Source organism: Otolemur garnettii, unplaced genomic scaffold (assembly GCF_000181295.1).
Source record: "Otolemur garnettii isolate 467f Iridium unplaced genomic scaffold, OtoGar3 scaffold00004, whole genome shotgun sequence".
Lineage (NCBI taxonomy): Eukaryota > Metazoa > Chordata > Mammalia > Primates > Galagidae > Otolemur > Otolemur garnettii.
In genome coordinates, this window is record NW_003852399.1 from 5,297,318 (window position 1) to 5,321,630 (window position 24,313).

Genomic DNA, 24,313 nt, shown 5'->3' on the forward strand with positions numbered 1-24,313 from the left:
CAGGTCACTATTCAAACTGTGCAGAAGAGAAAGACTCCCCTTTGCTATCTAAAATAGCTCCCCCAAGCTATCACTTTCTAGCCTGCCCTCTCTGACCTGGTTTTATTTTCTTCAGGGCACACAGGGCTACCTGCCATTACACTGTGCAGTGTTTGTTTATATCTCTCCACAGGAATGCCATTTATTCATTCACAACTTCTTTTACTCCGCTGACACCCACGGAGTGCCTACCATGGGGCATGTCTGAACAAAACCAAAGCTCTGAGAGGCAAAAGATGTCCCAAGGCAAATGTCATGGTCATGGTGACCAGGTCCCTGTCTACCTCCCAGCACCATCTCTCATAACCTGGTGAGCATCTCTGCAAGGCACTTACTTACCTGCTGCTACAGACTAAATATGACAGTGTTTGGAGGTAAGGCCTTTGAGAGGTGAATAGGTCATGAGGTTGGAGCCCTCACAAATAAGATCAGTGCCCTTATGAAATAGGCCTCGGAGAGCTCCCTCACTCCTTCCACCACGTGAACACCCAGCAAGAAGCAGTTGTCTATGAACCAGGAAGCAGGATCTGCCAGTGCTCTGATCTTGGACTTCCCAGATTCCAGACTGTGAGAAATAGATGTCTGTTGTTCATAAGCCCACGGTATTTCGTTAGAGTGGCTTGAACCAACTACGACACCTGTGCAAGAGTTGCAGAAGCTGCAGGGGTCTAGGAATTAAGTAACCTTTAAGCCGGGCACCATAGCAAGTACCTGGAATCCCAGCTACTCTGTAGGCTAAAGCAGGAGGATCACTTGAGCCCAGGAACCAGTGCCACAGGAGCCTGGGGGAGGGGGGAGAAATCTTCAGTCTCACCCCTTCCCGCATTCCTCATGTTTCAACTGCTGATGCCTTGAGTGCTTATGTGAATGGGCCGGGGACTGTTCCAGAGTCCCAAGAGACCCTAAGCCAGTCAACTCACTTGGTAAGACCTCTATGTCCCCTTTGATAAAATGATCAGATGCCTGTTTTTCAAATGTTAATATAAATGGGAATCGCTTATGTAATTGATTAAAACTGCATGCCCCTTCTCCAGAAAGTCTGATTCAGTAGCTCATAGGTAGAGGGGGAAATAGTATTTTTAACCTTCACCCAAGGGAGAATAATGTAGGTGGTCCAGGGACCACATTTTGGCTATCAATGATTTTCAAACTGCAAATCATTATTCAGCTACAAACATCTTCCTCCAATAAAATTTTGCCCAGAAAACCACACAGAAAGCACATAAATCAGAGAGGCTCTGGTGGGCAGGGGAAGGGGACAGAATGATGCTGACTCCCTCCCAAGTGTTCCTGCCCCACTCCCTCCATCGCCCCACACAGGGGCTTCAGGCACCATTGGGCTTCTAGGAACACAGTTCCAAAGCCACCCCTCTAGAACCTTCCTGATTTAATCTTTGCACACATATTTGTATTTACCACATTTTGTATTTACTAAGCACTGTTCCAGATACCAGGTGTCCACCCATAAGCAAAACAAATAAGTATGATGGATTTCACTTTTATGGGAAGGCTGTCATGCATTGCATGCTGACCATGGGCCAGGCACTGTTCCAGAGCCTTTGATGTATTGTCTCATTTAATTCTCACTACAACCCTACAAGCCAACCCCTGCCCTTAGCCCCATTTTTGCAGACAAGGAAACTGAGGCCCAGGGAGATTAAATAACTTGCCAAAGGCCATAATAGACCCAGGAGTGGTAGAGCTGGAATTCAAATCCAGTTAGAAATCCTGCCCTCTGGTCTCCAAGCCCATGAGGAGTGTGTGAGCCCACCTGAGAAATGGCAGGCCCATCTGCTTGCCTTTTCCTGTTTAAATCAATCCCTTTCACACTTAAGCCCTGTGGGGTGGAGGCTCCAAGACCGGCTTCTAGATGAAACTAGATCCCACATGACTTTGAGTTGACGCACGTGGCATTCTCTACCTGCAGAGAGCTGAAAGGCTGTGTCTGGAGTGTGGAAGAATGTTCTGCCTGGCCCAGGTACCAAGTTTATTCTGGTGACCACTATATTGTTTCACCTACTGCTGGGACGATAACCGTGTCCAGCACTTTTGCTGGTGTTCCTGACTTGACAGGGTGAAATTGATATATCTGTAACCAGAAGAGCCAGGACCAAATTAGGAAGAAGAGTGGGGAGGCAGCCGAGTGAATGCTGAGTAAGGGCAGATAGCACAGACTCTCCCAGCGGGAGTGGGCTGGGAGCTTGGAGGCCATTTATACCCAGGCCACCCGTTCTGCTAACAGGGAAGCTGCAGTTCCCCAAGAGAAGGTGGTTTTCTGAGGATTGTCTCAGTCATGTTCTCAGGCTCCTATTGTTGCCTCCAAAGTACAGAGGAAGGTGATGGGATCAGAGGCCAGGAGACCCAAGTCCACACCCAGCCCTACCCTGTGTAGCTGTGTGACCTTGAATAGGCCACTTAACATCTAAGTCTTGGTTCCTCATTTGCACAGTGGAGATGATAACATCCCTCAGAGAGTACTTACAGATTCCAAGAAAGGGCTTGGCCCAGTGGCTCACTCCTGTAATCCCAGCACTCTGGGAGGCCAAGGCTGGAGCTCATAAGTTCAAGACCAGCCTGAGCAAGAGTGAGACCCTGTCTTTACTAAAAATGGAAAAACTAGCCAGGCATGGTGGTGGACACCAGTAGTCCTGGCGACTCCAGAGGCTGGGGCAAGAGGATTGCTTGTGTCCAGGAGTTTGAGGTTGCTATGAGCTATGATGACACCACAGCCCTCTAGCCCAGAGTTTTTGAGACTCTGTCTCAAAGAAAAAAAAAGATTCCAAGAGAGAATTCATCCAACCACACCCACGTTAAGCAGCTGCTGAATAGTGCCTGTTCCACTCCATCCCTTCCTCCTGAATTTACCCAGAATACACCCATTTCCAGGAATCGTTCATTGCAGCTGAGACTTACCAGGTCTCTGTCTGGAAATGGGTTTCAACCCTGGACAGTTTTAAGGATGGCCCATAGTCCTTCAGCATCAGCCTCTCCCAGGAACTGACTAGAAATGCGGAGTCCCAGCCCTGATGAACCACGGAGTCCTGCGTCTTAACAAGACCCCCACCACACTCATGAGAGGCACGTGTAGCACATTTTTAACGGATTGCCTCATTGATTTTGACTTTCTTTGACCCCAGGGCTTGATAGCCAACATTCACTGGGCACTTTGTACATGTCAGGCATGGAAATATCTCACAGACATGACCGTATTTAAACTGCACAACAATCTCAGGAGGTAGGAATTCTTCCTACCTGTTGCACAGATAGGACAACTGAGGATGGGTTCGTTAGTCCCTTTGGCAGGCAAGTGCTAGAGCCACACTTCAAAGTTTGGGCCCTGGAGACTCTAAGCCTCTCACTTAACCACATTGCCCCGCTGGGACTAGGCTACACCAGCCTCTGCAGAAACTGGTGGTACCTTGTTTTTTTTAAATCCTTATTTTACGTGAGGGAGCCCAGAGAAGCATCTGCTTTGGAAATCAGGGTGGCATCCGTGAGATGGTGGTTTCAAGTCCCCTCCTCCCCTCAAAGGGAGCTTCTAAGACTCTGGAGCTGCAGGTGGCTGGGCAGGGTCAGAGACACCAGACTGTTCTCTGCTCCCCTGAACTGAAAGATCAAGGTTAACAAGCCCTGGGGCAGCAAAGAGCTGGAAGGCCAACTACCCTGGCTCGGTGGCCTGTTCCCTGCCACTGCTCTGCCTCCCTTCAAGCTGTTCCTCAAAACACCCAACACTCTGGACTTCGCAAGTCTGGGAACCAGAGAGGAAGGAGCAGGGAAGACGGGAGGGCGGGGACATACATAATGACAGCAGGAGCAGTAACCCCTGACTGCCTCCAGACCGGGCCCTCTGTGGTTTTATCACAAGCCTGCCTGCAGCCCCGGAGACCTGCACTGAACATCTTGTTATATTCCCATTTCTTAGATGAAGAAATCATGGTCTTAAACATACTGCAGTTTGCTGAAGGTCACAGAACAAATAAGGAACTAATGTGAGATTCTAATCTAGGTCCCTCTGCCTTCCCAACAGGGTTCTTCCCACTTGCGGGCATTTGTCTAGATGTCGAGCCTGCTAAAGTGGCACCTTGGACTACCCATTACTTCGTGTAATGCTCGCAGTCTCAGCCACGTGGGGCAGCTGCTTTTACCACCATCTCAGTTATTACTGCACCTGAGGCGTGGACAGGTCATGTGCCTTGTCTGGGTCACACAGCTGGTTAGCAGAGACAGAGCTGGGATTTGATACCAAGTGTCTCTAACCCTAAAGTTCAAGTTCTTTCCTCTGTATTGTCAGCTTCACATTGTGTTGGAGTTTCCCCCCAAGAGCGGTAAGGGTCTCCACTCGTAGGTTGACACAGTAGGACTTCAGCAGAACTAGACTATGAAAGGGAGACGTATGCCAAAATGAGAGCCAGTCACAAGGTCAGAAAATATTCCTTAAAGTGAGACTGCCGTGTTCAGTTCCCCATGCACAGGCTGTAGGATCTTGAGCAGGTTATTTAAGTTCTCTGGGTTTTCATGTACTCACTTCTAAAATGGGGCAAATAAGAATATCTCCCCTGAAGAGCTGTTGTGAGAATGACATGAGACAGGATTGCAAAGTGCCTACGGCGGGGCTGGACAGATAGCAAGTGCTCCATTCTCTGTATCATCTTCATTATTCTAGTTATTTCTTCTCTGTGCTCCTTGTAGGCACAGGCTGTGCGGTAGGGTGCCTAAAACAGACTGAGTGTCAGGGTGCTGCCTGTGAAATGTCACCCACCAATTCACTCCGGCAATGTGGAGGTGAAAAGGATGCCAATCGGCAGGAACTCGGGCCCCTACACAAACTCCAGCTACCGAGAAAGAAAATGGCAAATGCAGGACGAGGCTGGCGGCACTTGGCTGTCCTTCCCCAGCTGGTGACCTGGGAGAAGTGTAGGCTAACCTGCTTCCCAGCCCTGAGGGGCAGCACCTGGCCCACCACAGAGAAAGGAGCCCTCCTCACCTCCCAGGCCATGCAACCTCTGGGGTTGGAGCTGGGATGAGAAACCTGTCTGAAGCGCACTAGACCCCCCAGCCCCAAATCCCTTCCTTGTCCATCTGCAGCCGAGTGGGCTGGCAGGGACGTTTCCCCAGCGTGCTCCCACGGCCTGCTGGCCAGCGAGGCATGGCAGCGCCATTCCAAGTGTGCAGCGCATCACTCACCACCCACAGAGAGCCAGGCCTGGTGCTCACTGATGCACAGGCCAGACCTACGAGCACAGTTTCAAAATGCTGTGTCCTGTGTCAAAACATTTCTGACACTTTCCATAGAAGCACCCCTTATACTCACTTCATTCTACTCTACACAGGTTCTTTTTTTTTTTTTTTTTTTTAGTGAGACAAGAGTCTCACTCTGTGGCCCTTGGCAGCAGAGTACCATGGTGTCATAGCTCACAGCACCTTCAAACTCCTGGGCTTAAGATATCCTCTTGCCTCAACTTATTAAGTAGCTGGGACTTTGGGCACGGGCCACAACACCTGGCTATTCTTCCTATTTTTAGTAGAGACGGGTCTCACTCTTGCTCAGGCTTGTCTCAAAACTCCTGAGCTCAGGCAATCCACCTGCCTCAGCCTCCCAGAGTGCCAGGAATACAGGCGTGAGCCACCATGCCGGACTCTAGACAGGAGGTCATGTACCACACACAGGCAAGCACCCAGGAGGCTGGAGTCAGGAGCGCCTTGCAGCTATTGACTGTTACTTGCCGGGTCTCAGCTGCAACTTTCCCTCACTGAAATTTCAGGAAGTGTAAACTAAATCTTTTTTTAGTAAACTTTTTGTTTTGGAATAATTTTAGATTTACAAGAAAGTTGCAAAAGTAGTAGAGAGAATGCCCATATTTACCTCCCTCAGCTTCTTCTAATGCTACTATTTTACAGTACCATGTACTTTTGTCACAACTAAGAAACTGACATGGGTACATCACTATTAGTGAAACTCCAGATTCGATTCAGACTTCACCCATTTCTCCACTAATGTCCTCTTTCTGTCCCAGGATATCGTGTTGCACTTGTGACTAAATTGTTTATAAAGTCCCCTCCCAGCTCAAAAAACAGAGAAACAGTAAGCCTTCATGCTAAGGGCTCTGGGTGTGTGGATTAGCAAATGACTATTGTGCTGTGTAACTTTGGGCAAACCGCTTACTCTCTGAGCCTTAGCTCAAGGTCACACAGCCTTCAGCAACAAAAGAAGATGAAAGCAGCCCTGCCTCAGGGACTGCTGGGAGGTAATCAGTTGCCAAAACCCGTGAAGCATGCGACCTGGTACATCACAAGTACTCCCTGTTAAATTTCTTTTTCTTTCTTTCTTTCTTTCTTTTTTTTTTTTTTTTTTTTGAGACAGGATCTCACTATGTTGCCCTCGGTAGAGTTCTGAGGTGTCACAGCTCACAGCAACCTCAAACTCTTAGGCTTAAGCGATTCTCTTGCCTCAGCCTCCCAAGTAGCTGGGAGTACAGGTGCCCGCCACAACACCTGGCTATTTTTTGTTGCCATTGTCACTGCCATTTAGCTGGCCCAGGCCGGGTTCCAACACAGCCTGGGTGTATGTAGCTGGCGCCCTACCCAATGAGCTACAGGTGCTGCCCTCTCTTTTAGATTTCAACTGTCAGACCAAAATCAGGACTGACCCAGCACACTACACACTCCCTGGCACGAAATCTTCCAGCAAAATGGCTGCTCCAAAAAGAAGACGTCTTGCTGCTGGCCTAACACATCAGCCCCCGTATGAAAGGCATAGGATAGAAAAGGGCAAAGATCTAGTCACTCACCCATTCATTAGCTGCATGACTTTGGGCAAACTCTTTAGCCCCTGGGTTTTATTTAGCATGAACATCTGGTAAATGGAGAAATATCATCCACCTAACAGAGAGGCTGAGGTACAAGCTGTAAAACTTCAGTAGCATTGAGGTATAATTCTTCCACGCACCACAAACTTGTCCACAGCAATCAAAATCATTAAAGAATCAACTGAAATCTGGTGTGGACAGTTTCCAAGAGTTGGTCATGCTTCTCTTTTTTTGGAAAGGCAGGGACAGTGGTTAACTAATAGTTAATTATTTGCCCTCCTTTTCCCAGTCAAAGCCATGTTGAAAAGTCAATTCCGTAATCTTCATTGCTATGATGCCTTTCCTCATCCAGAATGAAATTAGGCAAGGATCCAAATCAGGCTGCCTGTGTCTAGTTTTAAAAAGAAGTCATACCTACTCTAGCAAAAATCATAGACTGTTTTCAAAAAATAGCAGCCAAAGGGTCAAGGGAAATTGAACAGTATCATTCCTATTTAGGGATGAACAAATGAGAACCAAGCAGACTGTTCAAGATCCTACAGCAGCAGAGCTTCAGAGCTAGGAGGGGTCTCCAGTCTCAAGATTTTTACTTCTGTGCTCTTGGCTCTCTGACTTGGAGGCCTATAAGGCTACTGGAGGTATTCACCCACACATCCATCTACCCATCCACCCACCTATCCATCCATCCATCCATCCATCCACACATCCACCCACTCATCCATCCATCCATCCATCCACCCACCCATCCATCCACTCATCCATCCATCCATCCATCCATCCACCTATCCATCCACCCACCCATTCTTCCATCCGTCCACCCATTCATCCACCCACCCATTCATCCATCCATCCACCCACCTATCCAACCATCCATCACCCTCCCACCCATTCATTCATCTATCCATCTACCCAGCCATCCATGTTAACATTTAATACATTCCTCATGGAGGCACTATGCTGGGTGCTGGGAACTCAGGGGAGAATAAAACTGTCACAGTCCCTGACTTTATGTGGCTTTCCATCCAGTAATGTAGAAGTGAGTTTTGGTCATCTGCTTACCAAGGGTCTACCACAATGTCTGGCATATGGTAGATGTACAGTGTTTGTTGAATGAATACTAGATCTCTTATCTTTGGTAATGCTTCCGCCTTTATGACTGATGTGCTAGATCATTTGTAGATGTTAATGGAACTAAAGAATCAGTATTTTTTCTGAACTATCTTCTTACATCATTATTTTGACCATAAGACTTTGGTACAATGGTTTATAGACATAGAAGCAATATTGAGCATGGAGTCCAATGACCCAAGTTCATATGCCAGCTCTGAGCTTCTTACTCCTGAAAGGCTACCAAAAGATATTTGAGCCTGTTTTCTCAACTATCAAATAGGGACATATTTGACTTGCTTATTTCATGCAACTGCGATGACTATAAAAGGGGAGGGGGGAACTCCTAGAAAGTATGCCATGAATACATGGTCACTGAGATGTTACTTGAATGATTTGCTTAAATGACAAGTATGTTGAGGACACAAGAGAAAATAAAAATCATCAGCTTTTCAGCACACTCATTCTGACCTGTAATTTAACTGATTGCAGTTGCCCCGGATTTGTTCCAACCTTAGCAGAGATTAAATTTATGGATTTGTGGCATCACATGTTGTTCCAGCCAATCCTGACCCATATTTCTCTCCATTTGGTGCATGCAAACAACAGTACAAAGGGGTGTTGTAACCTTAATTGCTTGCAAAGTATTTTGAAATGTTTCAATTAAAAGCTCGGTGAAGTACAAAGTATTAGCATTTTGTGTGTCAAGGAGCTATGCTGAGCCCCACCTGGTTCACTGGAGCAGGAAGACACTGCAGTGCACGTTCTCAGGCCTGCTGCTACAACTTTGGGGTTTAAGGTCTTCCTCATGGGATGGTCCTACCCAGAGCAACCCCCAGCCTCCTAGTTTCTAAGCTACCCAAGCCCTTCACCATCTCCCACATTGCTTCTGAAATGCTTTATCCATTTCTTCGGTTCCTAGGTCAGAAGGCCAGAGCTGCACCAACTTCAGTGTCACAGGTCTGCTTTCCTGGGTGATGTCAGCCTGCGTCCTGGGAAAGGGCAGTTGTGTCATCAGTAACTTCTGTACGCCTCTTCATGGAAGCCCAGAGTTGACAAGTAGTCTTTAGTCTGATTTTTACTTTAGAGTTGAAATTCCCTCCCATGGTGGTTTACCCTTGGAGCAGGAGCCAGGCCAGCACTGAAGGGGCAGAAGGGGCCTCCTGAGGTCCCACCAGAGTTTTGCCTTCTAGATTTGACTGTTGGTTACACCAGTCTGTTCATTTACTATGAAAATTTATTGAGCTGCACATACATTTTTCTGTATGTTTGTTATGCTTTATAAAACAATGCATTTTTTTAAAATTGGGCTAATTTACTTCATTTAGAATAGATTCTGAAGTAATAATGAAACTATAAACCTAATTAAATCAAACATCCTTCCTTTCTCTACCTTTAAGATTCAAATTAATGTCACCTTTGGTTTCCCCTGCTTCCATTTCCATTTTTTCACTTTCAGAAAGAAAAAATAAAATGCCTCCATTAGCCATTTTACCTAGGTCTAATGTTGGGGAAGGGATTCTCAACTGAAGTCCCAGGATGCCTTCGGGGACCCATGTGAACCTGTCAGAACAAAATTCTGTTGTATACACGTGGCATTTTACTGAGCATGTCCACAGCTGTTTGTCAAATTCTCATAGGTCCCTGGCTCAAAAAAGACTAAACTCCAGAGATATTCTTCTACAGCTCAAGCTTTATTTATGCCTCCTCCTCTTCAAATGTCTCTGAATTCTAAATTCAACCCAAAGCACCCATCAACTTGGTTTCCCCAATGGGATTCACCCATCAAAACCATATTGCCCATTTAAATTTTTTTTTAAAAGCAAATTGCTTCAAATTTGTCAAAAGTCATATAGAATAATTTTCATCTGTCTACTTTTCCATCTTCCCCAAGCCCCCTCACCCCCACCCCAGACCATAAGTCATGAGGTCAGGTACCTTTGCACCAGAGCATGAAACTGCAAAAAAAACGCCGAGGCAGATGGGGCTCAAAAGAAATTCACAAAAAAAAAAAGAAAGAAAGAAAGAAAGAAAAGAAAAGAAAAAAAGAAATTCACCACCCCTATTTACGAAACCAGATTTATTAAAATTTCTCTACAAGTCAGAAACTGCCGTCTCACTGTTCACATATATACACATATGTACAGGAAGAATCTAGTGTTTCTAGCTTTCCCGGCAGAAGCCTCTGCCAGCCCAGAGTCCTTAGCTGGATAACGTATCACAGATACAACAGTCAGCAACCACAAGAGCATTAGTGCGACAGAGGCCTCTGTTCTCCCTCTTCTTCAAGTCCCATGACTCCGTCAAGGTAATATTGCCAATAATCATTCACATTTCACGTGGTTTTAGACACGCAGGTTATTCAGACAGACACAGACAACAAAACAAGCCTCAGAGCCAAAACAACAAAACAATATCAGACATATGTATAAAAGGTACAATATATGTACAAAGTACACAGTACGTGAGGTATACACAGCATTCTCACAATGCATGTTAGTAGTTTGTCTAGGCATAGCCCTTATAGATGACTGCCTGTTTTTGTGCCATTTCTCAAAATACAGTATGTTTTATTTACCCGTTTAACCACCTGATTTCAGCACTGTCTTAGACAGTTACTGACATTTCAACTGAACTTGTTTTTTAGTACAAGTTGCAGCTTCTCTATCTGCTGTAGGGAGTGAATTCCCATCTCTGGAAGCATCCAAACAGAGGCTGGAGTTCCACCTTCAAAAGCTCAAGAGGGGATTTCTGCATTGGGAGGTGGCAGAAAGAAGAAAGAGGTGGGGTCAGATGATTTTTAAAGTCCCTAATGACTTTAAGGATTTGGGGCCTGCTGTTTCACTCCAGAAGCCACGTATGCAGATGTACTCATAAACCACACACTGGAAATACTAACAACCCACCATGCAAAACTGCAGATGCACACACGATACCAGGCGAAGACCACATCTGGGAGGGGTTAAAGTAGAATTCTGGAAGTTAGTCTGAGAGTCTTCTAAGATTATCCAAAATTTACTTTCTTCAATGCACAAAGATTGTTTGCTCTTGGGAGAGCAGGGGTAGGAGTCTCCTCATCTTTCTCCTCCCAGATAAAATGCACCACCCTGAGATGGTCTTGGGGAAAAGGTAAGTACTAAGATATTGGGGGAGAACTTAATTATTCTTTAAAATCTGTAGTCTCTCTCTTTGAGCTCAGAGTTCTGAAAATAGTTGGGAGATCGAATCTTTTGTGATACTTTTCCATGTTAGCTAGTAAGTGCTTCTGTAGCTACACAGGAAGAGTGTCAAGGTCAGGGAGAAGGCATTAGTGCAGATGAGGTCTTGGTAGGAAACAAAGGACAGAGTCTAGGTTCATGGTTCCATCAGGCTCCTGAGCAACTAAAGATAGTCTGCTCCCAAAACGGAGCAGAGTCACTGGTAAAACATGAGTGTGAAGAAAAGATGAGTGTTAAAACAAACCAAAAAAAGAACTTTCCCATCAGAGAAGCTGTGGTAGCCAGTCTAGCTACCAAAGACGAATTCCAAGATGGCAGGATTATTGGCCTAAATTAGTTGCCACCCTCCTGTTGCCCAAAACGCCTTTGTGCGATTTGCTTCCTCTCCCATTTGAATGTTCAAGTTCATTACATTTGACCACACAGCGGAGGATGTCCATACTCTTTGCTCCCCTACGAAAGATCCACATCCCTCCAATCTGACAAAGAGACAGTTGGTGAGGGTTCCGTAAGAAGGGAAACAACTTTGCAGAGCAGCCAGTCCGAGTGTGTGCTGCTCACATCAAAAGTCACTCATCCCAACAAGTAAGAGGAGGTGCCATGTTGAGTTCAGCAGCTAACAGTCACATATCTGGCTGGCACCACGCCAAAGGGCCTGTCCATCTTTAGAAATGGAAATGCCATGTGTGAGAATTATGAGGTTTCTGAGGTTTTTGGGATTAGCAGAAGAAGGAACTAATGTCACTGTCCTCTTGGTACTCTGGAACAATCTGGTCTGAAGTTCCCATTTCTGAGTCAACATATCCAGGTTCCAAGACGGATTCAAACCAGGGATGGAGTAAGATCTCAGGAGCCGTGAGTCTCTCAGAAGGTTCCCGTCTCAGGAGGCTGCGAATGAGGCACCTGGCTTTGGGGGAAATGTGGTCGGGAATGCAGAACTGTCCACGTCGAATTTTAGAGAAAAGGGCACTGGGGTCTGAGTCATGAAAGGGGTATCGTCCAACCAAAAGGGTGTAGAGCATCACCCCAAGGCTCCAAACGTCCGCAGCCTTTCCCGAGTAGGTCCCCGTGGTGTTAAGGATCTCGGGGCTCACGTAGGCTGGGCAGCCGTGTTTGTCTGACAAAGCATCATCTTCCCCCTTGATTATGTGAGTGTCTTCTAGACTTTCCAGTCTGAGCTGGGTTCTGCGGGAGAGAAGAACCAAGACATTATTTCCAGACCAGCTGCTACGAAAAACAAAGGCTTCCCAATAACAGCGCCCACAGGCACTGACAGCAAAGGCCCAAGGAATGCCATCTACCCCTTCATCCAGCTAGGGCCCTGCAACCACACAGCGCTGGTGATTTCACAAACCAACACCATCTGCAATAAACGTTTACAGTTTACAAAGTATCAAGAGAGCACCTGGGGTGGAGGGTATGATGCAAAGCCCCAAATAGCATTCATAATGGTAGGGCTTAGAAGAGATATCCTAATGGGGTTACACAATTTACCAAGTTCACAAGGCAGAACTGGGAGCCTTTCTCAGGGGAATGCTGACATTTTCTACAAAAGCCAGAAGGGAAGAGCAGTATATCCCACTTCTTAAGATGGCCTGGGTACTCTACAAGCCAGCCTTCGCTCTTACCATGCCATTGCCTGTCAGGGCTACTTGGATGCACACTTTGCCTTACAAGAGCACAGAGCCCAAAGTCACTGTTATTCGCACCCACAGTGGTACATACACACAGAGGGAACTTTGTTCACCCAGGCCCAAGACATGATAATTATGATGGGAAAGTTGCAAGGAATGTTAATTATATTTATTGGCGTGTTTAATTGCGAAGAACATTTAGCCTGGATGGAGATGTTATTCAAACAAACAAAAATAGCTGGTGGATTTGAGGGACACAGGGCCCCTCAAATTAATGAAATTAATTCCTCCATGGGTGCACACAACCCCCAGGATGGCACTTCAACTCATCAGCATATTTATTCTACGTGGAGGTCTCTGTTCAGGAAACTACTGAAGTCTGAAAATCCTTTAGTCAAAGGCTCTCTTATGAAGCTGCAGGTGCCTCCTCATTCAGAGCCAGCCACCCAAGTCTCCTGGATCCCCTAAAGCCCAAAGCCACGTGGAGAACCTCTAATATCCGGTGGCAGCCTGCCTGTCCCTGCTTCTTTGAAATAGCCCTGTTTTCAGTAAGTCACTTGTTGTGAAGTTAAATGCAAACATTTGGTATTGGCTGATGGGTCAATCCCTTTTCCTCTCAAAGGTCTGGTATTTTTTTTCTTCTTCCTGCCTTCCTGTTCCCTGGAGTGTAGTATACATGTGCTAACTTCGGTATGTCCTCAGCGTGACCTCCCTGTCGTTATGTAAAATACCCATTGGTTCTGTAAACGGAAAATATGACTCAACCCACACTGTCTGCCCCTGATTGGCTGCTGTAGTACTAAAACCCTGCACCTGTGCTAGTTACACGACTGGCGTCAGCCTGCCATTGCTTAACCCTTGGGTTGCCAAACCCCCATGCCCATGACATTCGCCTGTGCAATGCAGATTTCAAAAGCCAGCAAGGAGGTGTGTAAAGCATGTTTCAGAAAACACATCACCATATCAAAGGATCATGTTCCAGGAATTGGAAACTTCTTCACTGCAGTTTGCTTTTCTTTGCTAATCAGGATGTTTCAATAATTATTGCAAGGACAGATACAAAGTCATGCTTTAAAGCAACTCAGCCCTGTACTTTTTTGTATGCTTTGGAGTTGAAAGGTAAAAATGCACAGGTAGGAGAAGCTTTCCTCTTACAACAAAATAACCCTTTCCCACCTCCACAATTGTGTTTTACTGCTCTTAATCTTTCCATAAGGGATGTGGTCCACCTCTTAAAATCAGATACGGTCCATCCCATGCAGCTTCCTGAATTCTTTTATCTGAAACCTCAACTTCGAATCTTAATGCCTCATTATTCTTTTATCAAGCTCATCTTGTTCTTTATGAGGTAAGCCATGATCTATATTTAGCAATCAGTGCTAGCCAACATCCATTTACTATTCAATATGACTGTTTTCTGAAGATGTATTCAAACATGATGTTAAAAAGTCATGAGAGGACATGATCAAAGTGTAGAGGACCCAGCCTGTGATGGGACACGAATGCCATAAAAAGGAAGCGGGCAGGGCTCTGCAAAAATGTCAGTCCCAATAGCCTGTGATACCTCTTAGGTAAAAAAACAGCACTTGGTGTAAGTAAAAATTTGAACACTTCCCCTAGAAGTCAATATTGTGAAGGGTGGGTTGATAGCTGCACCCCAGAAGACTGACCTTTCTGACAACAATAGGGAATAAACCTGAATCTGGGGTAAAAATGGGTTAAGAACCCTGTCAACACACGCCATCCTACAGAAGCACCAAGGTGCCCCCAGGACCCATCCAAGAGAGTACAGAATAAACCAACCTTGGCCGTGACTCCTCGGGAGCAGAACTCCTAAATACTAAATCTGGGACAACTGAGCCCTTGGTTTCGTTTTGCACCAGCACACTGCAACTAAGTGCACAACCTGCAACTTCACTTTGGTTCCAAAGGCCACAGGAGGAGCTGTGGTGGCCACTCACCTCTCCTCCGTGGAGAAGACGAATTTCCTAAGCTTCAGGTCCCCCAGCACAATGGCCGACTGGTGGCAGTGGGCAACGGCTGAGACAATCTGCTTGAAGAGCCGGGCAGCCTCCTCTTCCCGCAGCCTCTTCCGGCTTCGCATATAGGAGTGCATGTCCCCAAAGTCCTTCTCAAAGAAGACGTAGGCCTTGGTTTCCCCAAGGATCACCTCCACAATGCCAGTGATGTTCCTGTGTGATGGCAGCTGGATGTAAGGCCTGATTTTGTCCTGGTAGTGTTTAATGGGAAACACCTGCAGAGGAAAGGCGGCCTGTTTAGAGGGCTAGAAGAGAGAGGCTGCCTCCCAAACCCCTTAGAGAGCTGTGCAGAAGTTCCCAATCGGTAGGCTCTGGATGACAGTAAGCTTCACTCACACACTCCTGTATCCCTGCCATCCCAGCTTTCTCAGCCCAGCTGCCCCTGACACCCTAAATCCTTTAGCACCTAGGCTCTGGGCCAGCAGACACTCAAAGGGTTACCCACTTTCACAGAGATGATGCGAAAGAACTGTCTTTCTATACACGTTTCGTCTTTCGTGTGACCATCAGCTCCTGAGAGCTAAGCAGAGCCCCCACCCTTCTTGGTCCTTCCTTGTTTGCAGGCAACCCGCTAGTGAGTGGCTGACAGAGGGGCCCCTTGGCATCTCCAGGAGCTGAAAAGCTGTTCCTGAACATGCGTGAGTGTCCTGCAGACCCAAAGTGCTCAGCACAGAGAGGGCAGAGAATGTGGTGACTCTGCAGCTTCCAAGGGGAAGCAGGGGCCAGAGAACATGCAGAGCTGTCATTAGTCAGACGGAACCGATGAGTTGGAGGGAGCAACTGTGACAACCCGTGGCCTTAAGCAACCTGCCTATAGTCTGACTCAAATGTAAGCAGCCTTCGGTTACAACTCCCACAGGAGGGATATGGGTTCTTCCGACCGCTTTTGAATTTGGTTGTTTATTCCTCCCCTGTCCCACCCCACCCAGCCCTCTCCAGTCACAGAAATGGGGAGCATCTCTTCTAAGAAGATGCCCGGTCTCTTTAAGGGCTTTTTGTTTAGTCCAGTTACTCATATCCTAGTCTCAACTGGAAACGGTGACACACGGGCTGTCACCATCTGGATCCAGCTATTATCTGCTTGGAGGAACTGGAAGGGGTTGCACAATGGCCAGACCCACCCCACCTCTGAGCCTGGCTGCTCTAGCACCAGTGAGAAAAATGTCCCTGCTACCCCCGGCACTGCACCCCATCCTACCACACACACGCTTTTCCCAAAACAGCTCTTAGCCCCAGCCATTGAGAAGAAAAGATTTTTCCCCCCTTTAAACTGGGCTTGATTATGCATTTGGAATTTCATTCGGGTCGGACAGTAGGTGGCAGCAGCAAGCCCTGACACTGGAGGGTGGGGGGGGCTGTCAGGTAAGTTGCCGAAAACCCAAGACTTGAACTGGGGGTGATCCTATCTTTCAGGAGAAAGGAGCAGCCGGAGGGGTTCCGTGGAGTGCCTGTGGGGACGTTCTGCGTCTTTGGGAGCTGGCAAAGGACCCGGCGGATCCTGTTTCTAGAAGCTGTTATCTTCTCCTCCTGGAGAGTATCCCAAGGTTCAAATGAAAATCTCTGGCCGGAAAATAAAATGAATCGAGGCAAGGGTGCCTAGCTGGAGTGGGTTTTCCATTTCTACTCCGGGCAAATTCCCCCGCCTCGGCTGGAAGACTCCCTCAGACCGCTCCCTTGGGAGGGCGGTGTTCCTGTCCCAGCGCGGGTTCAGGGCGGAATCCCCGAGGCAGGAGCCCGGTACGGTTTTCCCACCCCCTTGCTACCTACAGCTGAGCCCGGGTGCCGTGAAACCCCGGCGAGAGAGCCGCCAGCTGCTCCAAGCTCCAAGGAGGCACCCAATGCACAGTGTCCTTCTAGGACACGGGGGGTGGGGGGTAAGGGTGGAGAATGAGAGAAGGAGAATGGTATGGCCCTGGAATCCATTTCAATTCCACAACTTATATGGAGCGCCGCGCACTAAACTGAGCACTAAGGGAAGGAATATAGAGCTAAAGCAACTGAACACTACACTACCTCTCAATCGCCAAAGGAAACCCCTCAGTCCGCCAGATCCGACTCAACCCCCTCACCCTCCCTGCCCCCTGCACAAGCGTTGGTTTTAAGGCCGGAGGGATGGACTCCAAGGGCTTTTGCCTGCCACGGCGTCCCGCGGCCCCGACCGCCGCAAGGTCCTGGCCCCAAGGCGCTTACCTTGCAGCGCAGCTCGCGGCCAGTGTGGATGCACAGCGCCCGGGACACATGCTCGCGCTCGGCTAAAGGCAGCAGCAGGTAGTCGGCGATGCGACTGGGTCCCGGGGCACTCCCGGAGCCCCCGCCGGCTCCCGGTGCGGCGGGCGGGGGCTGAGGGCTGCAGGGCGACCCGGGGAGGCTGAGGTAGTCCGGGGGACTGGAGCACTCGGAGAGGCGCGGGCACTTGGCCGCCACAGCCGCCGCATCATCTGCGTCCAGTAGGCGTTTGGCCGGGGCGCCCCGGGAGGCCGGGAGTAGCAGGGCCGGGCCGCGGGGCTGCGAGGCGCCACTCATGGCAGAGCGCACCGGACCGGCCCGCATCCTGTCCTGGGACCAAGCGGCCCCGGCTTTCTAAGTCCCCGGATCCGCGCGGGAAGGCACTGTGGGCTCGGCGCCCGCGCCGCAACTTCTCCCAGCCTGAGGGATGGAGTTTGCAGAGGGGACTTGGCGTGACCCCCACCGGGGGCAAAGCAGGAGCCGCTCCCTGGTGCTGGCCGTGCGTCCGGAGAACCGAGGCCGGCTAGAGTCCTCGGACCTCCGCGGGCACCGGCTCCCGGCCGCTCGCTGGGGGCGGGCGCCTCTATTGTTGCCGAAGCTGCCGACAGTCCTGGAGGCGGCGGCAGCGGCAGCTTGTGTTCCCGGGGTCCAGAGCCTTGAGGACAGGATTCAGCAAGCTCGCTAGAGCCACAGAGCAAATGCACTTCCCAAAACACTTAGTCTGGAGCAAGAGCCGGAGCAACTTTTCCGCGGCGCTGGGGATCCTGCGCGCCCCTGGGCTCCGGGCGTGTGAGAGCGAGCGAGACGCGCTCGGAGAGAGTGACTGAGTGTGAGTGAGTGTGTGCGCCGCACCGATCCCGGCCAGTGCACTCCTCCTTCTCCTTTTCCTCCACCTCCTCCGCCTCCCGGTGACTCACGCTGTATACACATACACTCACAGGCCGGCCTGTGTAAACAGTTGGGAAGCCGGGTTGTGCAATGAGGTGGCTTGCGACGACTCCAGCCCCGCCGCCCGGCGAGCAGTCACCGGAGCGGAGGGAGGGAGGGAGGTTGGGGGAGGGGAGCTGGAAGTGGAGGGTAGGGGCTGGCCTGAGAGCTGGGGGTGCTCCAGGAGGCGCGCGCTCGGGCGCAGGTGGCGCGTCCCGGACTGGCTTGGGCGCGCGCACACGCCCCCCAGGCTGGGTTTGGCAGGAGGCGGCGCGCACCCTCCAGCAGGGCCCGGACACTGCGCGAGAAGCAAAAGGAGGGGGCGGCGGAAAAGTTCCCGTGACGTAAGGGTCCCGGGGAAGGGGCGTGGCCACGGGGAGAAGTGCCCGCTGATTGGTGCGCGCACCTCATTCACAGCAAGCACAATGGGCTGCGGGAGCTAGGCGGGTTTGCGCTCCATGGTCCTCTGCACCCGCCGCTCGCTGCAGACCGGCGTTTACGCCTTTTGTCCCGGGGATCCCCCACCGTCCCGCGCCTGGGGAGCTCCGGTTGGAGCCGTGGGCGCCACCAAGGCTGAGCTGCAGCCGGAGGAAGGTGGGGATAGGAAGGTGATGAATTCCAGAATCAGTCATTCACCCCCACGCGGTAGTTCCGGGGAAGACCTGTGCGTGGTAGTGGTTGTGGCTTTTTTTTTCCTCTTCCTGCCCCCTCCCAGCTCTAATCCCCGGCGTCTGTTCGCTTCCACAAATAGAACCTTCTGTTGGATGAAATAAAAGCAAACACTGGGCCTTCTGCGCTGCCTCCACCTCCACGCCCCTCCCGCGCCTGCCGCCCGCCCGGATTGCACGGAAATAGCTTCTCCTGGCTCCCGGGCCGCCCCTTCGCGGTGACTCGCCGAAAGAGCTTCCTGAGCCAGGGCTGGTGGGAAACAAAGGATGTGGGGAGCGGGCGGAAGGGGCCCACGTGGCCACAGCCAGATTCCTGCCCCCACTTGGGCCTCCACACGCGCGGCAGGGTCTAGGGCCCGGGTGGGCGGGTAGAAGCCTTTCTGGACACCGCCAAGGATGTTGCCTGCACGCGGACAACCCTTTCAGGTGGCGTGCGTGTATTCATACGGTGTGATTTGGGTGAGCTTAAAATGTGTGCCAGAGCCTGCACAGTGCTTCATGAAAATAACTCTAAAATCTGTCGTTTTGTTTTTTTTTTCTTTGAGAGAACCGGGTCAGTTTGCAGTCCCTGGACACCCAACGTAGATAATTATTTTCAGATAAGGTCCTTCTCGCACTTCTGCTAAATACTTAATTTTCTAAAACCAGGTCAAGCCCCAAGAATAAATCCTTTTCCTTATTAATTCTACATTCATTCAACAAGTGCTAATTAAGCATGTACTAATGGCTGGACTCTGGTGTTTAGAAGATGAAAATTAAAATAATACCAATAGCTAACTTTAAGGCTTACTATATGCTGAGCACTGTTCTTAGCACTATGCATGTATTGCTTTTGTGTCAGAAGCACCCTATAGGATTATTTTTTGCCCCGTTTCACAGGGGAAGAAACGAAAGCCTTGCAGTTAAATAGCTTGTCACATTCCCAAGTACTCTTGGGGGCTGGCAAAGGAGATTACAGTTTGTAGGGAAACAGGAATTAGAGAGACACCATCTAGAAGAAGTATTTGGCCTGATGTGTGGGGCTGCGAAGGAGTTATTCCAGGTGAGTATGAATGATGGTGGCCAGGCCAAGCCAAGGGTATAGGAAGAGCAGGCCAGGCTCCAGGACTAGGGCAGGACGGGGAGCTGCAAGGATGGCAGGTAACACAAAGGGCTCCACTGCTGTGCTGAAGGGGATCTGCACTTGAATGACAAATTCAGCTTGGCCCAGGAGCATCTTCCTCCAAGGTGTGCCCCCTCCTCTGCCTTTTCCCAGAAAAGCATTATACCATCCACCCAGCCCCCACCCAGCCCCCACCAACCCCGGAAGGAGGGGACTAAAGTCGCTGACAGTCATTGCACCTTGAATCTGCCTTTTTCCTATCTCCCACAGCCAGTCACTGGCTCCATCCTAGACCCGTTTTCTCTCAGCACTGTTCCCTGCCCTCCCCTGCTCAGCTCCCCCGGGCTGGCCCTTGTCAGCTCTGTTTCCCATGCTCTCTTGCCCACTGGCTTCCAGCCCAGGTTGCCCGGCATGAGGCCCTGGAGGAAGGTTAGGAGGGAGAAGGATGCCCTGGCTACTTGTTCCATCTCTTGGTTTCAGGCAGCTGCCTGTCTCGACTCTGACTCTAGCCCCCCTTGGCAGCCTGTAGCTATGGCTTCTGCATGGTGGCTGCTGCTGCAATATTCTGCCCAGATACCCCTTCGGGCCTGCAGGGTCCATTTCCATGACTGCAGGAAGTGCATAGGAGGAGCTGCCTTGACTGAGAAGAGCCACCACACCCAAGGTGACACTCCCTTCCCAGGACTCCACGTCCAATGTCTGCTAATCATGAGAAAGTAAAGGTCCTGTCCCTTCAGCTCAACTCAGGCCACCTCTGAAAAGCATCTCAGCTTCAGAGCTCCCAGATGGGGTCAATTGATGTTTTCCTAAGATTGTGTCACAGCCTAGCTTTTCTCTCTGCCCAGTCTTGCCCCTTCCTTCGTCCCTTTTCTCCCCTCGGGAGGAAACCTTCCTCCTCTAATGAACCCCCTGCATGCTCGCCTCCACCTCACATGCTGCTTCCTGGGGAACCCACCCCTCCCTGACACTCCTCTTCATGGTCCCAGCTTGCTCCAGGGACTCTGGCTTCAGGGAGCTGGTGACACTACTTTGGTCTCTCCAGCCTCAGGGTGACATCATCTTCTGATGTCGCTAATCTGGGTTTCTCCCAGTACCATGTTTTGTTCTGTTTTGCTGCTGCTCTTTCAATACCTTTGAATTAGCTCCCCATGTGAAATCCTTTCTGCTGAACTTCCTGGCCTGGGTTCCCTTTCCCTGCCCGACCCTGTGCCTTGTCCATGTCCAGCCCCCTCTGTACTCCCATATTCCCCACCAAGCCACTCTTTCATCCCTTCAACAAACACTGAGCATTTACTCTTTGCCTGTGCTCCTACTAAGTGCTAGAGACACAGTAGGGCACAAAATGAAGTGTGTCTTTCATCCCCTCAATCCATTCCCCACACAGCTGTCAGAGTAATTCTACTAACATCTGAAAGATCATATCAGGCCCTGGGCTAAACCCCTACAGGGATCCAAGATCCAGAGGAGGGGAAAGTCTATTCTCTCCCAGGCCCTGCTTTTCTTCCCAGCCCCACCTTTCTTACCTCCTCACCTCCGCCCTACTGTGCCTGCTCCTGGCAAGGCCCCAAGCACATCTGCCCATTCACATCTCTGCATTTTTGCCTGCGTTGTTCCCTCCCTCTAGGATTCTCCCCCTTCCCCCTGCCAATTTAATGAACTCTTACTCATCCTTCAAAACACCACCCAGATTTCCCCAGCATCTGCAGTCAGATTTCAGCATCCTTCCTGGTGCTGTGGAATCCTCTATCCAACTCTCTTGATTCTTTCCACTCAACTGTGTCCCCAGAGGCCAGGGGTTACATCTTACTCAGTCATGGGCTAGCAGCCCCAGCTCAGGGTCCGTGATAAAAGAGGAGCTTAGTAAGTGTCAACCCAATATGGTAATTAGTAGGATGTAAGCACTCCAATTTGTACAAACAATCAACACATTGAATCCCACAATGGCATCAATGTATTCATCATCTATGTACAAATGACTTAAAAAAAAAATAAAGTATAAGAAAACAGGGTCAACCCAATAACTGCACTCAAGTGCAGAGGCTCACCACAGAGAGAGCCTAGATGAGAGAGGGGAAGCTGCTTCTGGACAGAGACGAGGATGGGAAGGTAGGGCATAGACTTTGGGAGTTAGACGTCCAGCCCTCGGAGGTGAGAGGGTGTGGGGCTGTTGGGGAAAGCAGGGGCTTAACCTGTGGGGCCCCCAGCCTACATGCCTGGGAGGATGGACGTGGCCCTTTGGCAACAGCTGAGCTGAACCCCAGACTTTTCAGGTACTGAATTGAGGACCCCCGTTGTTCTCTAGGTGTCTTGTTATGTCACCTGTGAAGCAGGCGTGGTGAAGGGCTGCTTTTCCTCCCCCACATGGTACTTATGGAATCAGAGGTGCAAACATAAGTAAGAACAGTATTTTTTGATTATTCACCCATACACAAATGTGAGAGATAATCAGATATGGGCATGCCTTAATTTTGAACAATATTCATTTAGTCAATAGCTATTATTAAAGTCTTGCCATATGCCAGAATTGAAAAAGGCCTTTACTATTAAAATCTAAGTGGGCAAATATAAATATGTAAGTAAATAAGATGTTAATTAGGAAGTAATTCTTCCCATATTAAAAGTTCTTTGCTATATAAGAAGTCTAGGCTTAGCGCCTGTGGCTCAAGCAACTAAGGCACCAGCCACATACACCTGAGCTGGCGGGTTCGAATCCAGTCTGGGCCTGCCAAACAACAATGGCGGCTGCAACCGAAAAATAGCTGGACATTGTGGCAGGCACCTATAGTCCCAGCTACTTGGGAGGCTAGGGCAAGAGAATCACTTGAGCCCAGGAGTTAGAGGTTGCTGTGAGCTCTGATGCCATGGCACTCTGCCCAGGGTGATAGCTTGAGGCTCTGTCTCAAAAAAAAAGAAGTCTACCACATGACCCCATTGTCAAGCTCCTTTGGTGTGTGTACTATGTGCTTGAAAGGTAGAATCACGGCTGATTTTGTGTGTGTGTGTGTGTGTGTGTGTGTATGTGGTTTAGCACAATGGTGGACTGACATTGGATATTCATTGTGTATTGAATTGGGAAAAAAATTTATTTCCCTGCAACTTTTCAGGAACTGACATATTATGTAATGTGGGGAGACTTGTATTGATTTTTTTCTGGACAAGGTTGGGCTACTGATGAGCTCTGGCTTGATTCATTTTCATTCATGCCAGCATTTTCATTCATGGCAGCAGTGCTAGGAAGATTCTGAGCACTCTACCCATTCTAAAATGGGGGATGGCCGGACATGGTGGCTCACACCTATAATTCCAGCACTTTGGGAGGCCAAGGTAGGAGGATCGCTTGAGGCCAGCCTGAGCAGCATAGCAAGATGCCAGCACTATAAAAAATTAAAAAATAACAATAGCCAAATGTGTTGGCACATGTCCATCATCCTAGCTACTCAGGAGGTGGAGGTAGAGGCAGGACAGTCACTAGCGCTCAGGGAGTTTGAGGCTGCAGTGAACTAGCAAGACCTTTTCTCTCAATAAATAAATAGATTCATACATACATATGGGGACATTCTTAGAGGCCAGGGTTCCCGGTTTCCATATCCCTGCTTTACCATACACAAAGCTTCATAGGCAGAAGGTACACATCAGGTTGATTATGCTCTCAACCCAAATTATAAAATGAAAAAAATCAATTAAAAAATGTGAAGACAGATTTCAAAAGCTGGGAAAGAAATGTTTATTGTGTTCCTGCTATATTCTATTACTTCCCTATTGTTTAATGTTTATAACAGTCTTAAAAAGTAATTATTAATCCCACCATTTGTACAAATGCACAAACAGACTCAGAGAGGCTGAGTAACTTTTGTAAGGTCACACAGCTAGAAGGTGGTAAAGTCAGAATTGGAACGCTATTTGGCCTGAATCCTAGCCATGCTTTTTCTACTTTATGCATCACCCTGATCTCCTAGTGAGAAGAAATTCCATCCAAATACTTATCTTCCTTTAATACAAGAGCACAGAAAGCCTTAGATCCTCAGAAGCCCTACCCTAAGGTGTGGGGAGCTGAACAACAGTACAAATGGAGTCTTCTGGTCTATGACCTGTTTCCATTTCTCTTCCCACCTCAGCTTCAGTCCTCACTACGTAGGACCTCCAGGGCACACCCTGGACATCCCAACTGACGTCTTACACACACACATCCAGCAGTGCAGCCCCTTGACCTCCCCATGACCACCCAGAGGTCCACACAGCAGGGTCTACAGGTCACCTTGGGAAAATTGACCCATAAAAGAGATTCCTAGAGCTGAAAATAGGTTCTGGGCCCCCGGGGTAGGGGAATCTGGGGTCCTGGGTACCCCATCCCCCTGCCCAGTGGGGAAGGGTATAGCCATGGAGGGCTAGGGCGATTGCCCAGGTCCAAAGGAGGCACTGGTCCCCCCACAGGGACTCCTATGAGGTTGGCCAAGACCCTCTCACCTGCCTCTTCCTGCACCCATTGCTTTTAAAATATTCTTCCTCTTGATCTGATCTGTAATTAGTATGATCCCTGCCATTCAAAG

At 49.2% G+C, this 24,313-nt stretch overlaps 1 protein-coding gene across 1 annotated transcript; it reads right to left on the reverse strand.

Moving 5' to 3' along the window:
* Nucleotides 1–10,017: 10,017 nt before the first annotated feature.
* On the reverse strand, nt 10,018–17,925 carry TRIB1 (tribbles pseudokinase 1). The gene is made up of 3 exons (XM_003782345.3): nt 17,034–17,925; nt 14,766–15,058; nt 10,018–12,355 (listed from the first exon to the last, which is right to left on the reverse strand). Exons 1-3 carry the CDS (start codon nt 17,391–17,393, stop codon nt 11,890–11,892), a joined length of 1,119 nt encoding a protein of 372 aa, XP_003782393.1. The 5' UTR covers nt 17,394–17,925; the 3' UTR covers nt 10,018–11,889.
* Between the last annotated feature and the right edge of the window lie 6,388 nt (nt 17,926–24,313).